A 21106-nucleotide genomic window follows, 5' to 3' on the forward strand; every position below is an offset into this window, starting at 1 on the left:
TGATGATACCGATTTGGTCGAAATAGTCATCGATTGTCATTTGTTTTTCATCAAATCACTCTTTTTTGTTATTGTTTGGAAATTTTTTTTCAAATTCAAAATTCAAAATCAACAACATTTGTATGGCTATGAATTGCTCAAGGTAACCATTAATATGAATTGGTGATCATTTTTTTGATTTTTAAATTACGATTAGCAGATTGGTAAACTATAATTTTCAATTCTGACATTTAATTTGTGATAATTGTCAAAATCATGGCTGATAATAATGAAAATTTTTATGGCTCAACAACTTCTACCGTTAATGATCGTATCAGTAATAATGTACCGTTATTTGGTCCATCAATACCTGGTCAAAATCATTCATCCAATATTAAATTTGTCTATTCGGATACTGATGAACATTTAAATGAAATTGCCGAACTGTATAGCTATGGTGAAGATGTTGATTTTCCACCGAATCGATTTGCATTCGAAGAATTAATGGAAGATTATGGTTATCCATTAAAATGGACACACATGTCTGAAGATCAAAAACATCGTGCTATCGAACGAATGGCTGAAGGTATTGAATTTATTGATCGAACCAACAGAATTCGAGCCATTCGTGGTTTATTGTATTTGTGTCAAGGAAATTTCGCTGATTGTCTAATAATTGATGAACAGCCTAAATATGCAAGAAAAAATATATTCCATCTTTATGATTATGGCCTATTTCCAATGTTTATCCAATTGATTCATTATGAAATTGAACATTCAATGAAGATGAATGTATCATCATCACAACAAGTGACTACTAGTACATCAACTGCAACTGCTACGATGACAAATTCATCTTGCCATTCAAATGTTGCATTACGATTATTGGTGAATATAATCTATTCATTCGTACAAGAAATGTCTGTCGAATGTCCTGAAAGTGATACCGATTATCATCGAAAATTACGTGAACAATTCAAAGAGGAATTAATGCAACCAATTTGTGGTGAATTACTGCCAATCTCATTATTCGATATGATTGTTAAACATTGTAATGGGCAAGGGCCACCAAATTTTCAAACGAAAAAAATATTATTATTATTGTGGAAAGTATTGCTATTAACATTGGGTGGACATGATGAAATGCTTCGATTGAAAAATCATTATCGTAAAAATGCTGGTCTGAAACCAGTGCCGGATGATACATTGGAAGTTACACGACGAATGTTTCCAGCATCACCACCACCAACTGCAAGTGAAATGATTGACTCACAAAATCAACGTAAAATGAATCGTCCATTCAAAAGGCAAACAGTTGTGAAACAAAATTCATTCGGTGATGAATCATATACTACTACATCAACAAATTTCAATGGTGATGAATCCAATGTAAATGGTGATGATGACATTCTTAATGATGATGCATTTGAACCACCTGATGGTAATGGTAATAATGATGGAAATTCAAATGATACAAATGAAAACTCCGATCAACAAGATACGGTTGATGAATTGACACCAGCAACACCGACACCAACATCCACACAGAATGATGGCTCCCCACGATCATCTAGTCCATTACCTGAAGATGGTTTCCAAAATACTAATAATGATCGTCGTACAGAATTGAATAATCTACGTGCTGCACTAATGATATCCAAAGGTCTTCCTTGGCAAACAAAAGTACGACAAAAAGATATTGAACAATTTTTTAACCAAGTAAGACAAAAATTTCTTAAATATAATTTACCCGATGATTATACAACAACAGCTGGTTTGCCAACACCAATTCTTGAAAGTATTGAAGTATTACGAAAACATTTATACATATCTTTAAGTGAAATACAGATCAAACGTGAAGAAGAAATTCATCGTTACCCATTAACAATGAAAGAATTGGATAATGAATCATGTAATTCATTTGCTGAACAACTATATCGAGCAATGTTGCCAAACTTGCCACAATATTTGATTGCATTATTGAAATTATTACTTGGTTCAGTATCGAATCTGAAATCCAAAAATGAATCGCATATTGTATTGGCTGATATAATGCCACCAGAACCACCGATCAATGTAATACAATCGATGAAAATGAAAATTGATCTAAATCGTCATCAGGAAATAATAATTAAAGCAATTTCTGGTATAATGATACTGATGTTAAAACATTATAAAATCAATCACATTTACCAATTTGAATACATCTGTCAACAATTAATGTTTGCCAATTGTATACCATTGATAATCAAATTTTTATCACAAGAAATGACGGAATTTGTTCAATCAAAAAATACTATTTCTGTATGGGATTTTCCAGTATGTGTGATTGGTGAACAGCCAGAGCTTTCATCCGCTACGATTGAATTGTTGTCCGAAACACAACCATATTGTTGGCGTAATATGTTCTCTTCGATAAATCTTTTACGAATATTGAATAAATTGACAAAATGGAAAAATTGTCGTATTATAATGTTGGTGATATTTAAATCATCACAGCCATTAAAACGTGCATTACGTGTACGACATTCAATGTTTCAGCTTTATGTATTGAAATTATTGAAAATTCAAGCCAAATTTTTGGGCCGTCAATGGCGTAAATCAAATATGAAAACAATGTCAGATATTTATGCCAAAGTTAGACATCGATTGTAAGTTGTTGTTTTGTTTTGCTTTTTTCTTAGTTTTTGTAAATATATTTTTGTTGTTGTTGTTGTTGTAGGAATGATGATTGGGCATTTGCCAATGATGTCGATACAAAATCCATCTATGTACAGACGGAAGAATTTTTTCTACAAGCCAATATTAATCGTTTTCATTATCGTCGTTATGAGAAACCATATCCGAATAATAATATAAATTCAATGATTGCATCTCAACCAACACAAACAACGACTGCTGGTCATTTGAATGGTGGTGGTAAATTAAATGATTATATATCCAATGGATTGAATGGATCGGTAGTGACAAGTCCTTCAGCTACAGGTGCTGGTATCGTGGGCAATACATTTTTCGATTCAAATATTACATCAACAACAGGAAATCAAATATCAAATGTTTATATACAACCACAACAACAACAACAACAAGCACTGAATCCAGCATTGGTATCGATTGCTGAAAATGATCTATTACAACAACAAGTGGATAATAATCTATTGTCAGTGTTAAGTAAAGAGATACGATTAAGTAAAGATTTTAAAAAGAATTATGAAATATGGCTTGAGCGTGAAGTATTTCGATATGAAATCAATTGGGATGAATTATTGGATGATCCAAGCAATGCATCGATTGATACGAATTTTTTGGATTTCATTACCGATAAATCAAATATGAGTACCGTACGGCCACAAAAACAATCAAACGTAGTAATCACATCATAATGGATTAATTGATTGAATCGAAGCATTAGCTGGTAGCTATTTTTTTTCTCATATTGATTTACAAAAGTTTCTTTTTTCACATTTTTTTTCTATATAAAAAATTTTTTCAAAAATCAATTTTATATCACCAATAGATGGCGACACGTTTTCAAATCTGTAATCTATTTCTCATCAAATTAATCGTTCGTTTTATTTTCGTTCGATTTTTTTCGAGTGTTTGAGTGTGTGTGTGTGAGTTTCTTTGATTTTCATTTTTGATTGTTTTTCATTTTTTTTCTACAATTAATAAAACTTTGAATTTTTGAAGAAAAAAAATGTTTGATAATAATTATTTCAGCCGTCAAATTTATTTCGATCATCCAGAATTAGTTGTCAATTATGATGGCAAAACAAAAGAAATCGGTGAAGAAGAAAATCCTTGTGTAACTATTGTACAGAAATATGATTCTGATGAATCCGGTGTCGTTTGGGATTCGGCATTATTAATGGCAAAGTATCTAGAATATTATTGCCATTGTCATCAACGAACAATGATCGATTCAAATGTAATTGAGCTTGGTTCTGGTACTGGATTCGTTGGAATATGGTGTGCTACAATGGGTGCATCAGTCATGTTAACTGATCTTCAGGCTAGCATTCCATTAATCAAATTGAATATTGAAAAAAATTCCTCATTATTGAACAATGACCAAGTTCAAGTTGAATCATTTGATTGGCTGGATCAATCAGTATTTCAATGGCAATTTTTACGCTGGAAACCATTGGATCAAATTGATTATATTCTCATGTCGGATTGTATTTATTATGAACAAGGAATGTTGGCCTTGTTTCAATTTATCAGATGGTTATTTGAAACATTAATGATCAATCGACCATCATCATCAAGTCATCATCTACAAATACTAATCTCTTATGAAGATCGTGATGAAAAAATATCCCTATGTAATGATTTTTTCCAAGTAAGTTTTGTAAAAACCGCCCGGGTTTGAGAACAATGATAAAAAAAACCCGGGCGAAAAAAATGTACATTTACCCGTGACCACTAATTACGATCATGTTTTTTATTTTCGTCTTTGATATTTACTAGAAATTGAAGCAATGTAAGCATTTAAAATGTGAAATTATCACCAATGAAAAACTACATCCTGATTATCAATCGAATGATTTACATTTATTAAGAATTGCATATTCTAATGAATTTTAAAATGGTTATACTATACATTCAATCGATCAATCGAATGAACATTATCGATTCACATGTTCAATTGTACTAATAATTTGCTAATAATGTACTTTGCTTATTGTGTCAAGTATAAATCGGGGCACTTTTTTGAATCTCCCAATCAAACCCAATTGTGCCCGTATGCCAATCGGGTTTCATTATTTCAAATCATATGATATTCAATTAGTCATCTCATCTCTAATGATGATAATTTTGCTTCCGATGATTTCATTTCATCATTTACGTTTCATTATCAACGAAAAAACGATATGTAAGTTTTATTTTATTATTTATTTTTTATATTTGTACTATCGGTATTTTGTTTTACATGAATATTTGTTTAGTTGTATATCATGTGCATTGTCTTGCACACAAAAAAAATCCATCATCATTATATTGCAATAATGTAGACAAAAAAAACGGAAAAAAACATTGAATTGATTAAGTGTGCTTAATCATGTGAGTTTATGATCAAGAAAAAAGAAATGAAACAACCTTTTAAATATCGATTGATATGATATGGATTTTTATTATTTATTACTAATGTAAACTTTATTTACATTGATGATTTCATCACCATGCGGAACATCATGTGAATTTGAACATCTTTTTTATTTTTGTTTCATCTCTATGTATTTTGCATGATTGTTTCGCATTTTTCTCTAATTTACTAATTCTGAAATTGATGAAATTTATTTATTTTTCTTGAATGTCATTCATGATGTGATCTATCTATCTAATGTTTTTTTAATTCATTCATTTAATCACGTAGGCTTCATTTTGCTTATCAAGAACTAATTTTACAATCCAAACAATCTCTTGTTATTGGATTTGAACGGAAAAAACTGGATCACATGATTATTGATTTATTTTAATCTTTATTTTCTGGTTATCATTTATTCATTCATATCTAGAGTAGAATAGAATAATCAAACGGCAATCTCTATATATCTGCTATCGTGTCTAAGCAAACAATCAATCCTTTCTATTTTTGATTATCATTTCCTTTCTCTCTTGTTTTTTGGATAGATTAAAATTTCATTTGAATCCTTGATCCAATTTTTTTAGTCTATATAGATCATTTGGTTTGTTTATTTGTTTCTAATCCCTGGGATACAATAATAATAGAGATTTTCTACTATATAGAGATTGTTTTGGAGTTCAAGAGCAAAAAAGCCGGAAAATCTTTTTGTTTTCAAATTTCATTTTCATTATGAAATGAAACAATTCTGATCAGGGAGGTAAAACAAATCCCACCACCAAAACAAACTTGAAATTGTTTTCATATATTTTTTCTCTTGGATTTCTTTTCGGAATTTTATTATTATTTACCAATCATATTTTTATCAAATCTATTATATCTTATCTTGAATGATGAATTGATTGCGATTTGGACAAAGTCAAATTATCCAATGATAATGATGTTGATGATAACAAAGTTTCTTTTTTTCACTATTTTGAGATATTGTATTTCATTTCATTGGATTTAGTGCACCACATTGTTTGAAAATTATTACAATTTTTTTTGCCATGGAAAATTGAAACAATTTTTATCGTTATTGATAATAATTACAATGGCTGAAAATATTTTTCATCATCATTCACATAGATAGCAAATCGTTTGATAAATTATTCCATTCGATTTGATTGCGTAATATTCAAATGAATTGATTTTTTGACACATAATTATCGACATTAATTGTTGTAATTTGTCATCAGAAATTTTTTTTCTTATTCACACAATGTTATTGTCTGCAAAAAAATTGTACTGACACAAATTAATGCTGATCGATCCATATTGATTAATCAATCAATCAATCATTCAATAAATGTCAGGTTCAAATTTGTCATAATCAGCAGAAAAAAAGTCAAGAGTTACTAATAATTATGAATAAAAAAAATTTTCCTCGTCATTGAAAAAATGCTGTTTTTTGTTTGCTAATTGAATTTTTTTTTTATTTTTCAATTCACCTTGAAATTAGAAAAAGATTTTTTTGGTTTTGTTTTCGATAATAAAACATTCTTCTTCGGTTGTTTTTGTTGTTGACATTCACTATTGTCAGATTATTCAAGTTCAAGCATTATATGTGTGTGTGTGTTTGGAATTTGTATATAAAAATAGAAAATTCTATCTAAACAAAACAATCTATAATAATTAACTGAATATATAGCCAAGTGGAAACATAATCATCATCTTATTATTTCGGATTGTACGTGATTTAAATCTGAAAGTAAATTTTTTTATATTATGATTGATAAATAGATAATTCTTGTAACTTATTATATGAAAAAAAAACAATGTGCACTCACACACACACACGAGACTTTTTATTTTTATAATTGATTATTACGTATTAAGTATATAAAGATGAGAATGAAACAAAAGAAAAAAATGGTGTCAACAGCATATAATATATTGCATCAGGTCTTATGATTATGTCGATATTATTGTCAATAATATACTGATGATGATGATGATGATATGCCTAAAAATATAAAAACAATCTTTTTTTCTGGGTTGTCATCATCAATTTTTTATTGATCACATCATTTCACGATTCGATTTTGATATAGATAATATAATTTGTTTTCATTTTTCCTCAAAGATATATACGATTAGAAAGAACATACCATCAATTTAAGCTCAAAGTTGTTGATCATATATTGATCAAAGCAAATGAAAAAAATACATCAACAATAATAATAATTTATTTTAGTAATGTCACTGATGATGATGATGTTTTTAGTCCAAGAGTTTTCCAAAAAAAAATTTGTCCTGAATTTTTTTTTCTTTGCTTATAAATATAAAATAATATAAGTCTTATATAATTCGTTTTTATATGCACTGAAAATGTATGTATGTTTGTCACACAATTGAGACCTTGAAAAATTGATTTTTTGATTCGATTTTTTTTCTTCTGATCATTGAAATTTGGCCCAAATATCTCTTTCACATATATACATGTATATGAATATAATTATTATCTAATTCATGTAAATGTGTGTCGTTGTATGTTTATTCAAATAGTGTTTATCTCGTTTTGAGGATTTTTCCCGATGATAATCAGAAAAAAAGAATTTCCGATGACGTTGTAATGACTTAATGAATGAGAATGACAATTAACATAATTTATCTATTCAATACACACAAAGAGAAAGAGAGACAAAAATAAAATAGAATTATCACATGACGATCGCGGTTATCGTCGACAACATGAATGTGTTTGGGTTTGGTATTTCTTTTCATTTGTTAATGAAAAAATAAATGGAAAAAAATTCTATGCTAACCCACCCTGAAGTGAATACACAGACCGATTTTTATTCATAACCACAGCCTACACGTATGAAAATTCTTTAAAATATCGTTGGTCTGTACTGTATTGCTGCCAAAAAGAATTCTTTCTACATAGAAATTATTCTATTTTTAGAAGATGTTTTCATTATTGACATCAACATAGAAGGGCGTGTCAATGATCAAGACAGCATCTGTTGCCTGACCTGATATAAATTTTTTTTTCTTTCTAAATTCAATAGAATAAGACTACAAATGGTAATGAAAACGTAAAGAAAAAAACGGTGTTAGAATAAATAGATCGATTAATCATTCTGTTACAAAAAAAAATTGTAACGATATTTTTGAACAATAATCTTGTAAAAATCACATGACCCTTTTTTGTCTCTTAAAAAAACACAGCACACAATTGAAAATTGAAAAAAGAATTTTTTCGATCTTTGTATCAATTTTGATTGTGAATTGCAAATGTTGTAAACAATTTTGCAACAAATACAAACTCTACTTTAAAAATATACAATTTGTGTTTATGTGTTTATGTCTGATTATAGTTTTTTATTTAAAATTATTCGTGTGGCATAGAAAAATATTGATAAAAAATTTATGCTTTGCTCTTGTATAGTGTACGTGAGTATAATTTTTTTTTTTTTTTTTTTTTGAATGTGTTTGTATGTGTGTAAAACATAATATATATTACACGTGCAAAGTCCAACATGAGAGTAAATTTATAATAAAGTCTAATAAATTATCAAAATATTTCCGATGCAATCTGTAAGTCTTTCACATATCGAATAATTTTTTGTCTATATTTTATTGCTATAAAAAGTCTACAAATAAAATTATTAAAATTTTTTTGTTTAATAATAAAAAAAAACAAAAACAGCAAGATGTTAACCACCTAGACGTGTGTTTTTTATACGTATACATTGTAGGGGGTATACTATACAACAGAAACGAAAAAATACCAACAGGTTTGTCGATAGCATCGATAGATTCTTAAAGAATTTTCTAGATTTTAATAATGATTTTATGATTGATGTCATTGTTCAGACAATTTTCATCTGCATCATCATGCTCTTTTCTACAGCTGCATGAATGAATGGTGATGACAATAGTCATTAATAAATGAATGAATAAATAATTAAATCAGGTAGAGGTGCGTGAGTAAGACAAAGAAAAGCGTGCTTACCTAGCAACTGAAAAAAACAACTACATCAAGGAAAAAAATAACCAAAATCATGGTTGTTATAACCACCACACACGCACATTGTACAGGTTGGTTTTAGTTTTTTTCATGTGTGTATTCGACACATTATTATCATCATTATGATTCAGTCTTTTCTGGTTGATTGTTTCCTAAATAATCACCACCTATTAAACGAATGAATATGGTGATGATGATGACCTTTTAATGCACTTTTATTTAATGGATTCTAACATTTCTATTTCTGTATATTTGTTTTTAGCTTTTTTCGTCATTGTTGTTGCTTTCCAGTTCAAATGATGAACAATTTTTTCCTGCATTTACAAAAATAGATTTGATTGATAATAAATATCAATCGATATGACATGAGACGGATGTTTTTTTTCTTAGTTGAATTATTATATAATATGGTTATTTTGTTGGGGTACGATGCACCCTTTAACAATAATAATAACCAGGCTTCTTCATTTGCGTTTTCCTAAACATGTGTTTATTAATGTGATAAAATCATCGATCATTGATCGATAAAGTAAATTGATCACATTTCAATATACGTAGATGATGATGATGAGATATCATTTACATATTTGTTCCATTATAATTATTATCGTACTTTACTATATAGAGTGAATATATAATCCTCGTGACCAATTATACAATATTACAACCAACAAGGTTTAGGAAAATTACTTTTTTGCGAAATTTTTTTCTTCCCTCTAAGAAAAAACAATCCAAGCACTCGGGATAATTATTATTATGATATATGATGATGATAATAATAATCATAAAAAATTGTCCGAATTGTCTTTTTTTTGATGATGGTGAAAACATTTTCCACTTTTTAATGGAAAATTTTTTTTGTCATAACAATCAAATTTTTCATCGAAATGAGATGACATTTGTCAATCAATTTTTTTATCAATTTTCCATATTTGAAATTCTTTTATGGATTTCCTGGCAAAAAAAACTACCATTCGCTTATTCTTTCCATGGAAAATGGCCTTGAAATGCATTTCCAATTTTCGTTCTGGTTAATGACAAAATCACAAAAGTATAGGTACAATTTTTCGGAAAGACAAAAAAATGAAATTTCATAAAATAAAGGTATGAGTAGAAAGTAATTGAATTTTTATTTTTTTCTCCAAATGTTAATGACAATGAATGGTGATGAACTCATCATACAAAATGTAGTTGTATAATATATTTAAATGTTTCCGTCATAAGCGGAAATGACACTCATCCATCCTTTCTGTCAAAAATGAATTTTTTTTTTGTTTCTGCATGCAAATTTTTGATTATTCTTCAAATAGTCAGTTATACATGGTTGTCATTCATTTTATTTTTTCTACGAATGACTTTTTGCCAGGAGAAAAGAATTCATTCTTGTCTGTATCTATATATATTATATTATTATGATGTTTATAGATGCTTAAAGTCACGTAATCCACCATACATTCATTCATTCTTTTAATATATTGAAAATTATTATTGTAAACATCATTGCAATCACACAGGAATGTGCCACTAGACAGACAAGCATAATAAAACTAATAAAATGGCTGCTACAATTACTTTACATGCATGTCATTCTATTCTGTATCATCATCATCTTCCATAATATCATTCAATAAATGTCTAGTCTAGATATTTTTTTTTGTTTGTCAGTTTTGATAATATCAAAATTTAAGTTTATGCTGGGGTAGCTTTTTGGTATAAACATTTTCTTCAGTGTTTATGTTGACACAGTGTCCCAGAAATAAAATGATTTCTATTTGGGATAAATAGTGTTTTTGTTGTTGTTATTCATTCATTTATTTTTATATCTGTTGTTGTTGTTGTTCCACATTCCTTTTTTTAATCATTTCATTTCTTGGATTTTCATTTTCAATGTTATTTGTCTGAAAAAAACACAAAATGAGTAGATATTATTTAATATGTGTTTATTTACTATTGGCGTTGATCGCTTTTTTTGATTTTGATCATGTTGTTCTCGATTTGTTTTGAACATTTCGAAAGTAATATTTTTTTGTTTCTGAATCGATTCTAATCCAATTAGACGATGGATAAAGAGTGGGCATAGCAACAGTCGAATTCTTTTGACCTTAATAATGTTGTGTGAATTCCATTTACCAAACCCTGAAATTCAACAAAAACAACAACAACATTAATGAAAATCCTATCATGAAAGAGGAATTGGATAAACTTGTGACGAAATGTTGTTCGTGTCGTTTTATTTTTGCAAAATCAAATATTTAATTTGGGGATTCTTTAGAGTAAGATCAATAAAAGCTATCTAGAATTCGAGAATATTATGAATGAAATTGTACAATATTTTTCTAGTGTGAAATTTTTTTTTACTTGATTCCTGTCTTTGTGTAACATTGTAGAAAATTGAATTTTTTGTGTTGAGAAGCTAAAAATAATTTTTTTTAAATTTTCGAACTTAAAATATTTTTGTAAAATGAGAAAAATTTCAAGTTGTTGTTTTTTTTGGCTAAAAAAGGCTCTTGATTCAAGCTGAATTGATTATTATAACATCACAAGCGAACAGAATATGAAAATAATCTTTATATTGTTATTTGTTTCATTGATGTAATTTAATATTCTTTGATTATCATCATCATTTCGGGTGGGTAATGACGATGCAAATTACTTCATCATCATTTACCCGAAAATAAATCATTTTTATGTGACTACGTCACAATATTATTATTTTTTTTGTTAAGAATTATGATCATCATCAATGAATGAATATGTGGATGGTTGGTTAAATGTCGTCATGTTTTTTGTTGTTTTTGTTATCAGTAATAATAACCTCGTATACATATCAACTACATATGTAATATAATGTAATTTGATGTTCAATCATTACATCAGCTTCTGGTATGTTTAGTATGTGTATCCCCTTCTCATGTGATGTATTAATGATTTGTAATAAAAAATTTTTAACATGTTAACATCATATCATTATGTTTGTGACATTTAGTGATCGAAATCAATCATCGAATTAAATCACGACAGAACCTAGAAAGAGAGAGAGAGAGGCAGGGCTGATAATTTTTGTTGAAAAGAAAAAAAATAGTTGTCTTTTTCGCTTATCCTATGATCAACTGATGATGTGTGACATGTATCGAACCATATTTTCTTCCTTTGGATTCATTTTCAATTTAATTTTCTGAATTGAAATTAACAATCAAGAGAAAAGCAAAAATTCTTTTTTTTTTGTTTTTCAATTATCAAATTGTTTCTGATGAATTATAATAGTGTAGAGTTTTTTTTTCATTCACCCGCATGTTTTTGATGAATGATGATATCATTCGATTTGAATTGAAATATATCGATATTTGTTTTTTTTCTTTTCTTTCTACAATCAATTATCTTGAATCCAAGTGAAAGATATGATTCAATAAATGATAAATTGTTTAATTGATTGATTGAATGATATTCAAGAACAACGATTATCACATCATTCATTAAATTAATGATCGAATCCCAAATAAGGAACTATACTACCGGGATATGTGTGACGAAGGTTCGATATAATTTTTTTTTTACAAGATAATAACATTTAGAAATTTTATACAATTCTGGCTGTAGAATTGTCAATTTCAAGTAAAATATAATCATGTTTCAATGACCTGTCTGTCTGTTATTAACATAAACCAGATGTATGATCCGGTTTCTGAATAAAGGAGTGGAAATCTTTTTATTCATTCATTAATCGAATGTAGAAATTTCAACGTGTAAAAAATGCCAATAATGAGTTTTTGATTGAAAATGAGTTTCATTTTTAAACATTTACACTTTTACCACAAAGACAAATCAAGAACCAAATAAAAAATCTCATCATTGTCGTTGTATTTAATAATCATCATCATCATTTTTTTTTTTGATTACCATAATAAACTCCATTTGGTATTCAAACAACAATTTTTTTATTTCAGCCAAACCAGTCATTGATTTTACATGCCACCATCACCATCAGTGTAGATGTATATATCATTGATATGTTGACGAAATGTTTTTTTTTTGTTTTCTACTTTTTTCATGGACATGAAATCGCTCATCAAACCATAATATTTTCATGATGAAAATTTATTCGGTAGTCGAAAGCCGAAAATACCACAGTTGCAGGGTTGGGGTGTTTTATGTCTGGTGAAGGAAGAAGGAAGAATAAGCTCTAATAATAAACGGGAGCATCTCGTTTTTTATCTTGGTTTGAAACAGCAAACTTTTTCGAGAGTGAAAGGTATATTCATCATTCAATTTCAATACCATTTCAATGCATATTAAACACCATTTAATGTGTAGTCTATTTTTTAATTTCAGAATTATAACGGCAAAACAGAAAAAAATTGTGTTTACCATTGTCGTTTTTTTTTGTTTCATTCAATGATGAATATATGGGCACACACGAGACACATCTACATTGAATGCAGTAAAAGAATGAAAAAAACTTTGTCAACATGTTTACCTCTACATTGCCCATTTTTTTTGTTTATTTGTTTCCCAAGTGTGTTATTTACACTGTGTGATGGCTGGTATCCAATATACATGTATATCCATCCTTATAGCATTCTATATAATATATATATATCTGCAATATGACGTTGATATGGCGCCCATTTACATCTGCCCACCATATATATAAAAAAAAATACTACAACTACATTGATAATGTTTTTATACATAAACATTCTCGGTGTATATGTATAAACACATCAAAAATATAATTGCTTACTTGCAATGGTTGACTGCAGCCTGGGCTGATTTACTTGAATTTTGTTGTTTTTTGTCATTTGTGTATTTGAACAAAAAAAACAAGCTCTCAAATATCCATTGTGCAAACCAAGTGGTAGATGTATGTGTATGTGTATCTGTTTCTTTTTTGTTTTTGGTTTTTTTCGTTTGAGGATAAAAAGCAAAATTTTACAGGCAATCGCCGGTATTTTAATATATACAGTCAAACCGAATAGAACCATAACAGCTTAATCGATTTATTAATTTTTTTTGTTGAAAATTGATTTGCTATTGAAACATTTTTTAAGCGAATCAATCTTCTGAATTTTTTTTGCTTCCGCAATATTCATTTTTTTCTTGTTTTTTTTCTCATTTTTGTTGACGGAAATTTGATACACGAATGGTCCAGAATTTATCTGTATAAGACAGCACAAATCGAAAAATATACATCAACAACAATGGCATTTATGGTACCATTAGTCAAGAATCATTATGATATCTACAATACACGAACAGCTTTCAGTGATCATGATACCGGTGGTGGTGGATATATGATTGGATCTTCAAATCACAATCTGAATCGTCGTGGCCGTACAACTAGCCATTCATCCGAATCGAACAACAAAAAATCTGCTTTTGTCATTGGCGGTGGCAGCAATAGCCAAGTTGTCTTGAATGGCATCGTCCATATGAATGGTCGATCATCATCGAAATCAAAACCTAAAGTAGTGCTTGCTAGTGCTAACCGTGCTAAAGGACAATCACAACCGATTCAAGTGCAAAAACAATCACAACAAAACAAAACAACTGAACAACAACAGAGAGGTTCACCAGTGAAAAAATCACCATTATCGCCTTCATATTCATCAACACAGAGTATGAACCATGCAACACGTTCATTTCCTCATGTACGACGTACTGTTCGCAATCCAATCACCAATCGTGTATACAGTTATTCAGTATCAATTCCTGAATATGTTGCTGAAGAAGATGAAGAAGAATTGGCACGATTAGAGCTAGAAGAGTCACTTGAATCACAATGTGAATCACCAACATTAGATCAGGTGATGATCTTTTCGACAAGTGCTCCTGCCGGTACTGGATCGATTGATAATGGCATAATCGACATTGTCGATGAAGATGATTTTATTCGTTGTACAGGTGCACGATTACCGTCATCCATTCGTACACAAACAAAAAATTCGAAAAAATCAAAACGAAATGCGAGCTTTTCATCATCAATCGCCCATTCCTCGTCACTACCGAATTCACCAGTTAATAAAAACCTTGAATCATCATTCAATGATGAAACAGATGAACCAGAATCACCGACGAAAAATCAGTCACAATTTGAACGTTGTAATTCATCAAATTCTCGGGAATATATGGAATTATTACAAAAATTCATTCTTCACCTGAAAATGTTGAAACTAAAAAGAATATTCAACCCGAAAAATTCTAACTCGTCGGCCAAAGAATGTAGACAGCGAAACCGTTCAAGCACATTGGATGATTCAATCAATTTATGACCACAAAGGAAATACCGTATTTTGGATGATAGTCGATTCATCCGATATATTTTTTCAATCATTGCGACCATTGTGATCATTTCATCTCATTCTTATATTCATTCATCCATCCATAAATCAATACCTACCATTGATTCATCTTTCATTTAACCGACCATATGTGGTGATGATCAATTTTCCTTTATATATCAAATTCGTGCCTTTCTTTTTTTCGGAACTTGAATATTAGCAGATTCGATCCACCTTCGTGTGATACATGTGATGTTGATGAATGGTTCCAGAAACTTGTTTTTATTGTAACCTTGGTGATATATAACTGAAAAAACCATACTTACATGAGCAAAAAAACGACGCTAAAAATTCATCCAAATTCAAGACTTATCTGAACAAACCTTTTTGGATGCTCTATTTTCTTAAACCCCAAACATATATTTTCTCCTGCATAACAAATTATGTTTATCCGATCAAAAACTTGTATCGTTAAGTTTTATCTTCGTATTTATTTCCGATTTTTTTCAGATATTTTAATCAATCTGTGTTTTTCAATAAAAATCTTCCATTTAAATGATTTAAAGATATTTTATCTATAGATAAAACTTCATAGAATCAATAATCAATAAATCATTAAAAAAATTAAAAATTGGAAGTGATGCCATCTGTTATCAATAAAATCCATCTGTTATCAATAAAATAAAACATTATTTATTACTGTCAACAGATGGCTCTACTTCGAATTTTTAATTTATTAAGATTCATTCATTCTATGAAGCTTTATTGAAATAAAATTATACAAAAGGTTTTTGTACTTACGATAATAAATAAAATGGGAAGGGAACGAATCACGAAATATAACTACAAATAATACCACCAGAGATTAGCCAGAGGGATTCAATCAAAATAAAGATCATGTTATGATTTGTATCTCATAATTCGACATCTTTCAAATATTCATCGATGATTGAGTTGGGTTCAAAGCGAGGAAAATTGAATTGCATTTCGAATTCATCTAAGGCTTCGTTTAGTTGCCCTATCACTGCCATCATTTGTTTAGAATGGTCTACACAATTGACCATCAGTTGATCGATTTGCCTCTGATTAATTTCTGGGACTTTAGGCAACGGTTTGAGCATACCATTCGGATATCGGTCAAAGCTGGGATCTACCAATCTCATGTTACGTCTATATTTATTGTAAGCTTTCACTGCTTGTTGTTTTCGCATTCGATTCATTGTTACTTCTATAATATCAATGGTATGGCTTGTTTTATCTCGTTTTTCGGTTATTATGCTGCAAAAAAAATAATCAACGGCTTTTGGTGGGTTAAAATTCAAAGAAACATACCTATTTGTTTGCAGTAATAGTCTATCGAAGAACATCATTCTTCTTCGTTTCGCTTCGGTGTACAGCAGTTTAGTTCTTTGTTTGATGTTCGATGCCTGTGCATTTAAAATGCCCAAACTGGATTTTAAACTACTCAACAATTCTAGATCTTCTTTGATTTTGGGATCTAATTCAATTTTCGGTACACTAGACAAAAATGGATTACGGTTCAAAGGAAAATGAGGCGTCGAAACCCCTTGTTTAGGATGATTATTTACGGATGTTGACTGAAATTTGGTTTGAACTTTCGGTGGACGTCTTAATAGCTTTATCTGATCACGAGAGCCATTCAATGCATACATTAATCGAGCTACATTGGATATGAGAAGGCAAAAAATATTAATAAATGTCCACAGATTGTCAATGATGGAAAATTACCAGTATCGGCAGGAGTCTTGAATGAATTCGAAACATTCATTCTCTTATCGATCATCATTGGAGCGACACTAAAATGTCGAGACTCTGAATTTCGACCATCAAGATTTTCAGGAGGTGTCATATCCAAAGATTTTTTCAGACACGAAACGCCTAAATCTTTCATAAATATTTCGTTTGAACATTCTTTCATGACAGGATTATTTTCAAGAGTGAGCTCATTATCCGACAAATTATTGATATCGTTTATTGGCTTCGATGATGAAGTTTCCCATGAAGGTAAAGGTAATGGCACTATAATTTCACTTTCTCGACTCAATAATTTTTCAATGGTCGAATTGTCTTTGTCTACGTCCGAAAGTGATAGTGATGATTCAACATTTCCTATTAGATTTTGTCTAGCTTTTCGTAATTTGCTGCTATTTCTTTTTTTCGTTTGAATTTTTTTCGCCGATTTTTGTGATTCAAGTCTGACAGGATGATCATATTTTCCGCACATGTGTCTAATTGTTCTATGAGATTTTCTCATCAATCGATCTTCGTTCGTTTTGGCTATTAATTTCGATTGGAAAAATTTTTTTTGATAATCAAATTATTATGCACTAGGATAATATTAATTACATACCTCTATTTGAGGAAATTGTTGAGGAAAATGTCGATTCGATGAATATTAATAATAAAATGATGAGATATAATCGTCGAAATAATTGTCCACGATTCGTGGAATGATGATGATTTTGATTTATTCGCTGTTGAATGGTTGACATTTTTGACCTTTTTATTCGTTTCGTTATTGGATTGATTGAAATAAATTTTTGGAGTAAAAATTCTTTGCGATGTGATTATTGAAAAAATTCAATGAAGAATGCAGTATTCTTATCAATCGATAACTGATATAGTCATTTGATTTTTAAACATTTTTATCCATTCAAACGATTTCGGATACAATATGGATAATGATGATGGTCATATAGACGCGCGCAATAACAATTTTTGAAAACAAAATATTTGCTTGCTTAATTTCAAGGTGATTGTTCTATTCTTCAAGTGATGGTCATCACGAATGAATAGCCAACATGAAATGACGAATGGTAGAAATACCCATTTAGGTTTGGACTTATGGATGGAAGAGATTGAAGATTGTTTATTTGTTCATTCATTCATACATGTTAGCGTGATGTGAATGTAGAATGAATGAATAGGTAGATGTCCAAACGACGATGGGCATACCCTTTCTTTTGTGTGTATATTATTTGCCTTGTTGATGATGGTCGATCATAATGATGGTAAAGTAAAGTGAAAAAGAACAAGCTCCAGTTTACCATCATTGTCATTTGTTCATGATAATAACAATTGTACAAGAAAAACATTCAGTTTTCAAAGGGTTAATAATGAAAGAATAACTTCATCTTGATCATCATCATTATAATAATGTCCAGATTGTATTCATTTGTCCAACGAAAAAAACAAATCAATCATTCTTTATTCATTTATTCCACATCAATCAACGGCAATCGATCGGCGAACAAATAATTTTCATTCAAAATTCCGAGCAATTTTAATTCTATGTTTAGTGTGATTTTTTTTAAAGGCGAAAAAATCCATCAAGATGATTGACATGATCATTGACAAGAAACACGAATAATAATTGATTGCACTCAGTGCGATCTTGATGAATGGATACACGTTCATTGATCTTGATGCCTTAGGCTTGATGAAAAGCTTCTAAATAAAAATTAAAAAAAATTATAATTATAATATATCACTATGTCCTGTCAATCATATCATCATTAGAATTAATTTGACATTCTGCTTTACACTATTCATAAGTATCATATGAAAAAAATTTCACTTTAAACGCTTACCAAATAATTCAATTTGTTTTTTCTTTTCTATTTTGAAATAAACAGCCAAAAGGATAATTATCCTGTTGTCTTTCTGTTGTAGCTAATTCGAAAAAAACGAATCATCATCATTATTAACTAATAAACCAATAAAAATAATGCATGGAATTTCCAAACAAAAACATTTCTATCATTAGATTTTGGAATATGGTAATGATGATTGAATAAATATTTTTTTCGAGAAAAAAACCAAGTTTCGAGAATCTTTCTTATCATTCATTTAGACATTGGAATTTAACAATAACAACAAAAAAACGATGACCTTTGTGATTTAAACCCTTTTCTAAAAAATAACTGGAATAAAATGACTATCATGATTTTCTTTGTATGCAAAACAGGCAATTTTGCTTCCGCATATAATCGATTCGTCACATAAGAAATAATATTTGCACAAACACACACAAAACTATGGCAAAAAAAGCTTATCATACAAAGCTGTTAAAGGTATGAATTTATATTTTTTTTTACGATTTGAATTTCAAGTACCATTTGGTGTCAAGTTTTTTCTTCTTCGTGTACACTTGTCGCAATGTAAAGAAAAAGAATGGTAACAACATTAACATGTAACGACAAGTCTTTAAATTATAAAGTGTTAATCAACTCAATTACAACGACCTTTCACTCACTATCATTGTGTGTGTGTGTGTCTACTATTTCTATGTATGTATGTACAGTAATGATGATGATGATGTAAAAATCAAAATATGCATCAATCGAGATATTATGTAGACTTACCATTTTCTTGAAGCAAAAAAGGATTTATCGATTCATCACTATTATTGTTCATCCACGATTTTTATTGTTTTCAAATTTTTTCTTGCACGATTCACGTAGGGTTGATCGATTAAGTATTGTTTTTTTTTCATTTCTTAAAAAAACATTCATTGTTCTCAGAAGTGTTTTGTTTTTCTTTTCATTTTTTTTTCGTTCGGTTTTTCATCGTATTTAACCTTGAACTTGACCTCGAATGAGTTTAATTATTGTGTATTTTGAATATTATCCTTGATGATGATGATTATTATTATGATCAATCATAATTATCAGAATGACAGTTTCGTACGTTTTTTCCAAAGAAAAAAAATGATTGAATCATCGGTGATATTATCGATGATGATCGGCCATCAATAATTTGATTATTATCATTTCTATATTAAAACAGTGCACATGTTTTTTTCAATCGATCAATATGAAAAAATGTAGAAATTGTTTGATTGCGTTCACTTGGTACAATCGAATAGTATTGATACTATAATGCTGCAACAATATTCAAATAAATGTATTGATTTCATGAATATTTGATTTATGAATATCAAATCATAAATCAAGAAAAATCCGATTCAGATGATTGATTTTTTTCCACGTCCACAAATATTGCACATTTATGTAGAATATGAGTTTCTGGAAAACCAGTAGCCAGAAAAAAATTGAATCATTATGATTGTTCATGATTCATTGTTTGAGGTTTTATGCCACCACTAGGAAATGACCTTGTTCAATACATTAGTTGTATCATCATCCGGAAGGGTTGCTATGAAAACATTTTCAAATAAAGGGTCAAATCTATAGAGGATACTTAAAAACAAAGGTGAGAAAACTTACAATGAAAATAAATGAGAAATATCCATCAATACATTACCTATTGTGTGTGTGTGTGTGTATTTTTCTTCAATTATCGATTATCATACAAACACAAATAGAACAAAATAGGCACGCTATAAGGCTAATCATTGATAATTTTGCCTTGTATAAAGGGAATAAATAAATATATATAAATAATTCAGAAAGGAAATAGAAAAAATTAATGATTTTGAAAATGATCATTATCATAATAATCGCCAATTATTATGATATATAGCCAATTGATGAGCAATCAATTTGTCGAAAACAATAATAATAATGACGATGACGATGATGATGATGAGGGAGATGAGTCAAACATGACTCAATTGTACAACGAAAAAAATTGAAAATTAAATTTTTTCCTGTCACTCTTTTTCTGTTGTATCAAATATATAAACAAAACGCTCTTTAGATTTAGCATGGATAAGTGCTGCTGATGATGATAAATGTCCATCGATACATTGGCAAATGGCAAAAT

The 21106-nt window shown here is 29.3% G+C and overlaps 4 protein-coding genes across 10 annotated transcripts; 3 read left to right on the forward strand and 1 right to left on the reverse strand.

Moving 5' to 3' along the window:
- Positions 1 to 9: 9 nt before the first annotated feature.
- Strip (striatin interacting protein) lies at positions 10 to 3677 on the forward strand. Of its 2 annotated transcripts, none has more exons than XM_047061296.2 (3): positions 10 to 142; positions 197 to 2630; positions 2702 to 3677. In XM_047061296.2, the coding sequence occupies exons 2-3, from the start codon at positions 256 to 258 to the stop codon at positions 3360 to 3362; spliced, it is 3036 nt and encodes a 1011-aa protein (XP_046917252.2). In that variant the 5' UTR covers positions 10 to 142; positions 197 to 255; the 3' UTR covers positions 3363 to 3677. The 2 variants fall into 2 exon arrangements, with proteins under 2 accessions (XP_046917252.2, XP_046917243.2); XM_047061287.2 differs by having other exon boundaries at positions 30 to 142; positions 200 to 2630.
- LOC124499188 (protein N-lysine methyltransferase METTL21D) lies at positions 3560 to 4855 on the forward strand. The gene is made up of 2 exons (XM_047063068.2): positions 3560 to 4321; positions 4450 to 4855. Exons 1-2 carry the CDS (start codon positions 3677 to 3679, stop codon positions 4564 to 4566), a joined length of 762 nt encoding a protein of 253 aa, XP_046919024.2. The 5' UTR covers positions 3560 to 3676; the 3' UTR covers positions 4567 to 4855.
- LOC124497658 (uncharacterized) lies at positions 4450 to 15914 on the forward strand. Of its 5 annotated transcripts, none has more exons than XM_047061358.2 (2): positions 4450 to 4855; positions 14230 to 15914. In XM_047061358.2, the coding sequence occupies exon 2, from the start codon at positions 14279 to 14281 to the stop codon at positions 15347 to 15349; it is 1071 nt and encodes a 356-aa protein (XP_046917314.1). In that variant the 5' UTR covers positions 4450 to 4855; positions 14230 to 14278; the 3' UTR covers positions 15350 to 15914. The 5 variants fall into 5 exon arrangements, with proteins under 5 accessions (XP_046917314.1, XP_046917291.1, XP_075591784.1 ...); XM_047061335.1 differs by lacking the exon at positions 4450 to 4855 and adding an exon at positions 8465 to 8499; XM_075735669.1 differs by lacking the exon at positions 4450 to 4855 and adding an exon at positions 13028 to 13072.
- Positions 15848 to 21090, reverse strand: LOC124497642 (uncharacterized). Of its 2 annotated transcripts, none has more exons than XM_047061324.2 (6): positions 19744 to 21090; positions 17730 to 18826; positions 17108 to 17656; positions 16691 to 17039; positions 16160 to 16636; positions 15848 to 15945 (listed from the first exon to the last, which is right to left on the reverse strand). In XM_047061324.2, exons 2-5 carry the CDS (start codon positions 17869 to 17871, stop codon positions 16273 to 16275), a joined length of 1404 nt encoding a protein of 467 aa, XP_046917280.2. In that variant the 5' UTR covers positions 17872 to 18826; positions 19744 to 21090; the 3' UTR covers positions 15848 to 15945; positions 16160 to 16272. The 2 variants fall into 2 exon arrangements, with proteins under 2 accessions (XP_046917280.2, XP_046917273.2); XM_047061317.2 differs by having other exon boundaries at positions 17730 to 18829; positions 19744 to 20513.
- Positions 21091 to 21106: the final 16 nt, after the last annotated feature.

Source organism: Dermatophagoides farinae, chromosome 2 (genome assembly GCF_024713945.1).
Source record: "Dermatophagoides farinae isolate YC_2012a chromosome 2, ASM2471394v1, whole genome shotgun sequence".
NCBI classification, from domain to species: Eukaryota; Metazoa; Arthropoda; class Arachnida; order Sarcoptiformes; family Pyroglyphidae; genus Dermatophagoides; species Dermatophagoides farinae.

Coding starts and splice junctions, on each gene's coding strand:
- LOC124497642 (XM_047061324.2), bottom strand. CDS start 17,871: ATGTCAACCATTCAACAGCGAATAAATCAAAATCATCATCATTCCACG. Junction 17,657..17,729: donor AACAATTTCCTCAAATAGAG/GTATGTAATTAA, acceptor CGAAATTAATAG/CCAAAACGAACGAAGATCGA. Junction 17,040..17,107: donor CAAGACTCCTGCCGATACTG/GTAATTTTCCAT, acceptor TATCCAATGTAG/CTCGATTAATGTATGCATTG.
- LOC124499188 (XM_047063068.2), top strand. CDS start 3,677: ATGTTTGATAATAATTATTTCAGCCGTCAAATTTATTTCGATCATCCA. Junction 4,322..4,449: donor TATGTAATGATTTTTTCCAA/GTAAGTTTTGTA, acceptor GATATTTACTAG/AAATTGAAGCAATGTAAGCA.
- LOC124497658 (XM_047061335.1), top strand. CDS start 8,480: ATGCTTTGCTCTTGTATAGT. Junction 8,500..14,229: donor ATGCTTTGCTCTTGTATAGT/GTACGTGAGTAT, acceptor CGAATGGTCCAG/AATTTATCTGTATAAGACAG.
- Strip (XM_047061296.2), top strand. CDS start 256: ATGGCTGATAATAATGAAAATTTTTATGGCTCAACAACTTCTACCGTT. Junction 2,631..2,701: donor GCCAAAGTTAGACATCGATT/GTAAGTTGTTGT, acceptor TTGTTGTTGTAG/GAATGATGATTGGGCATTTG.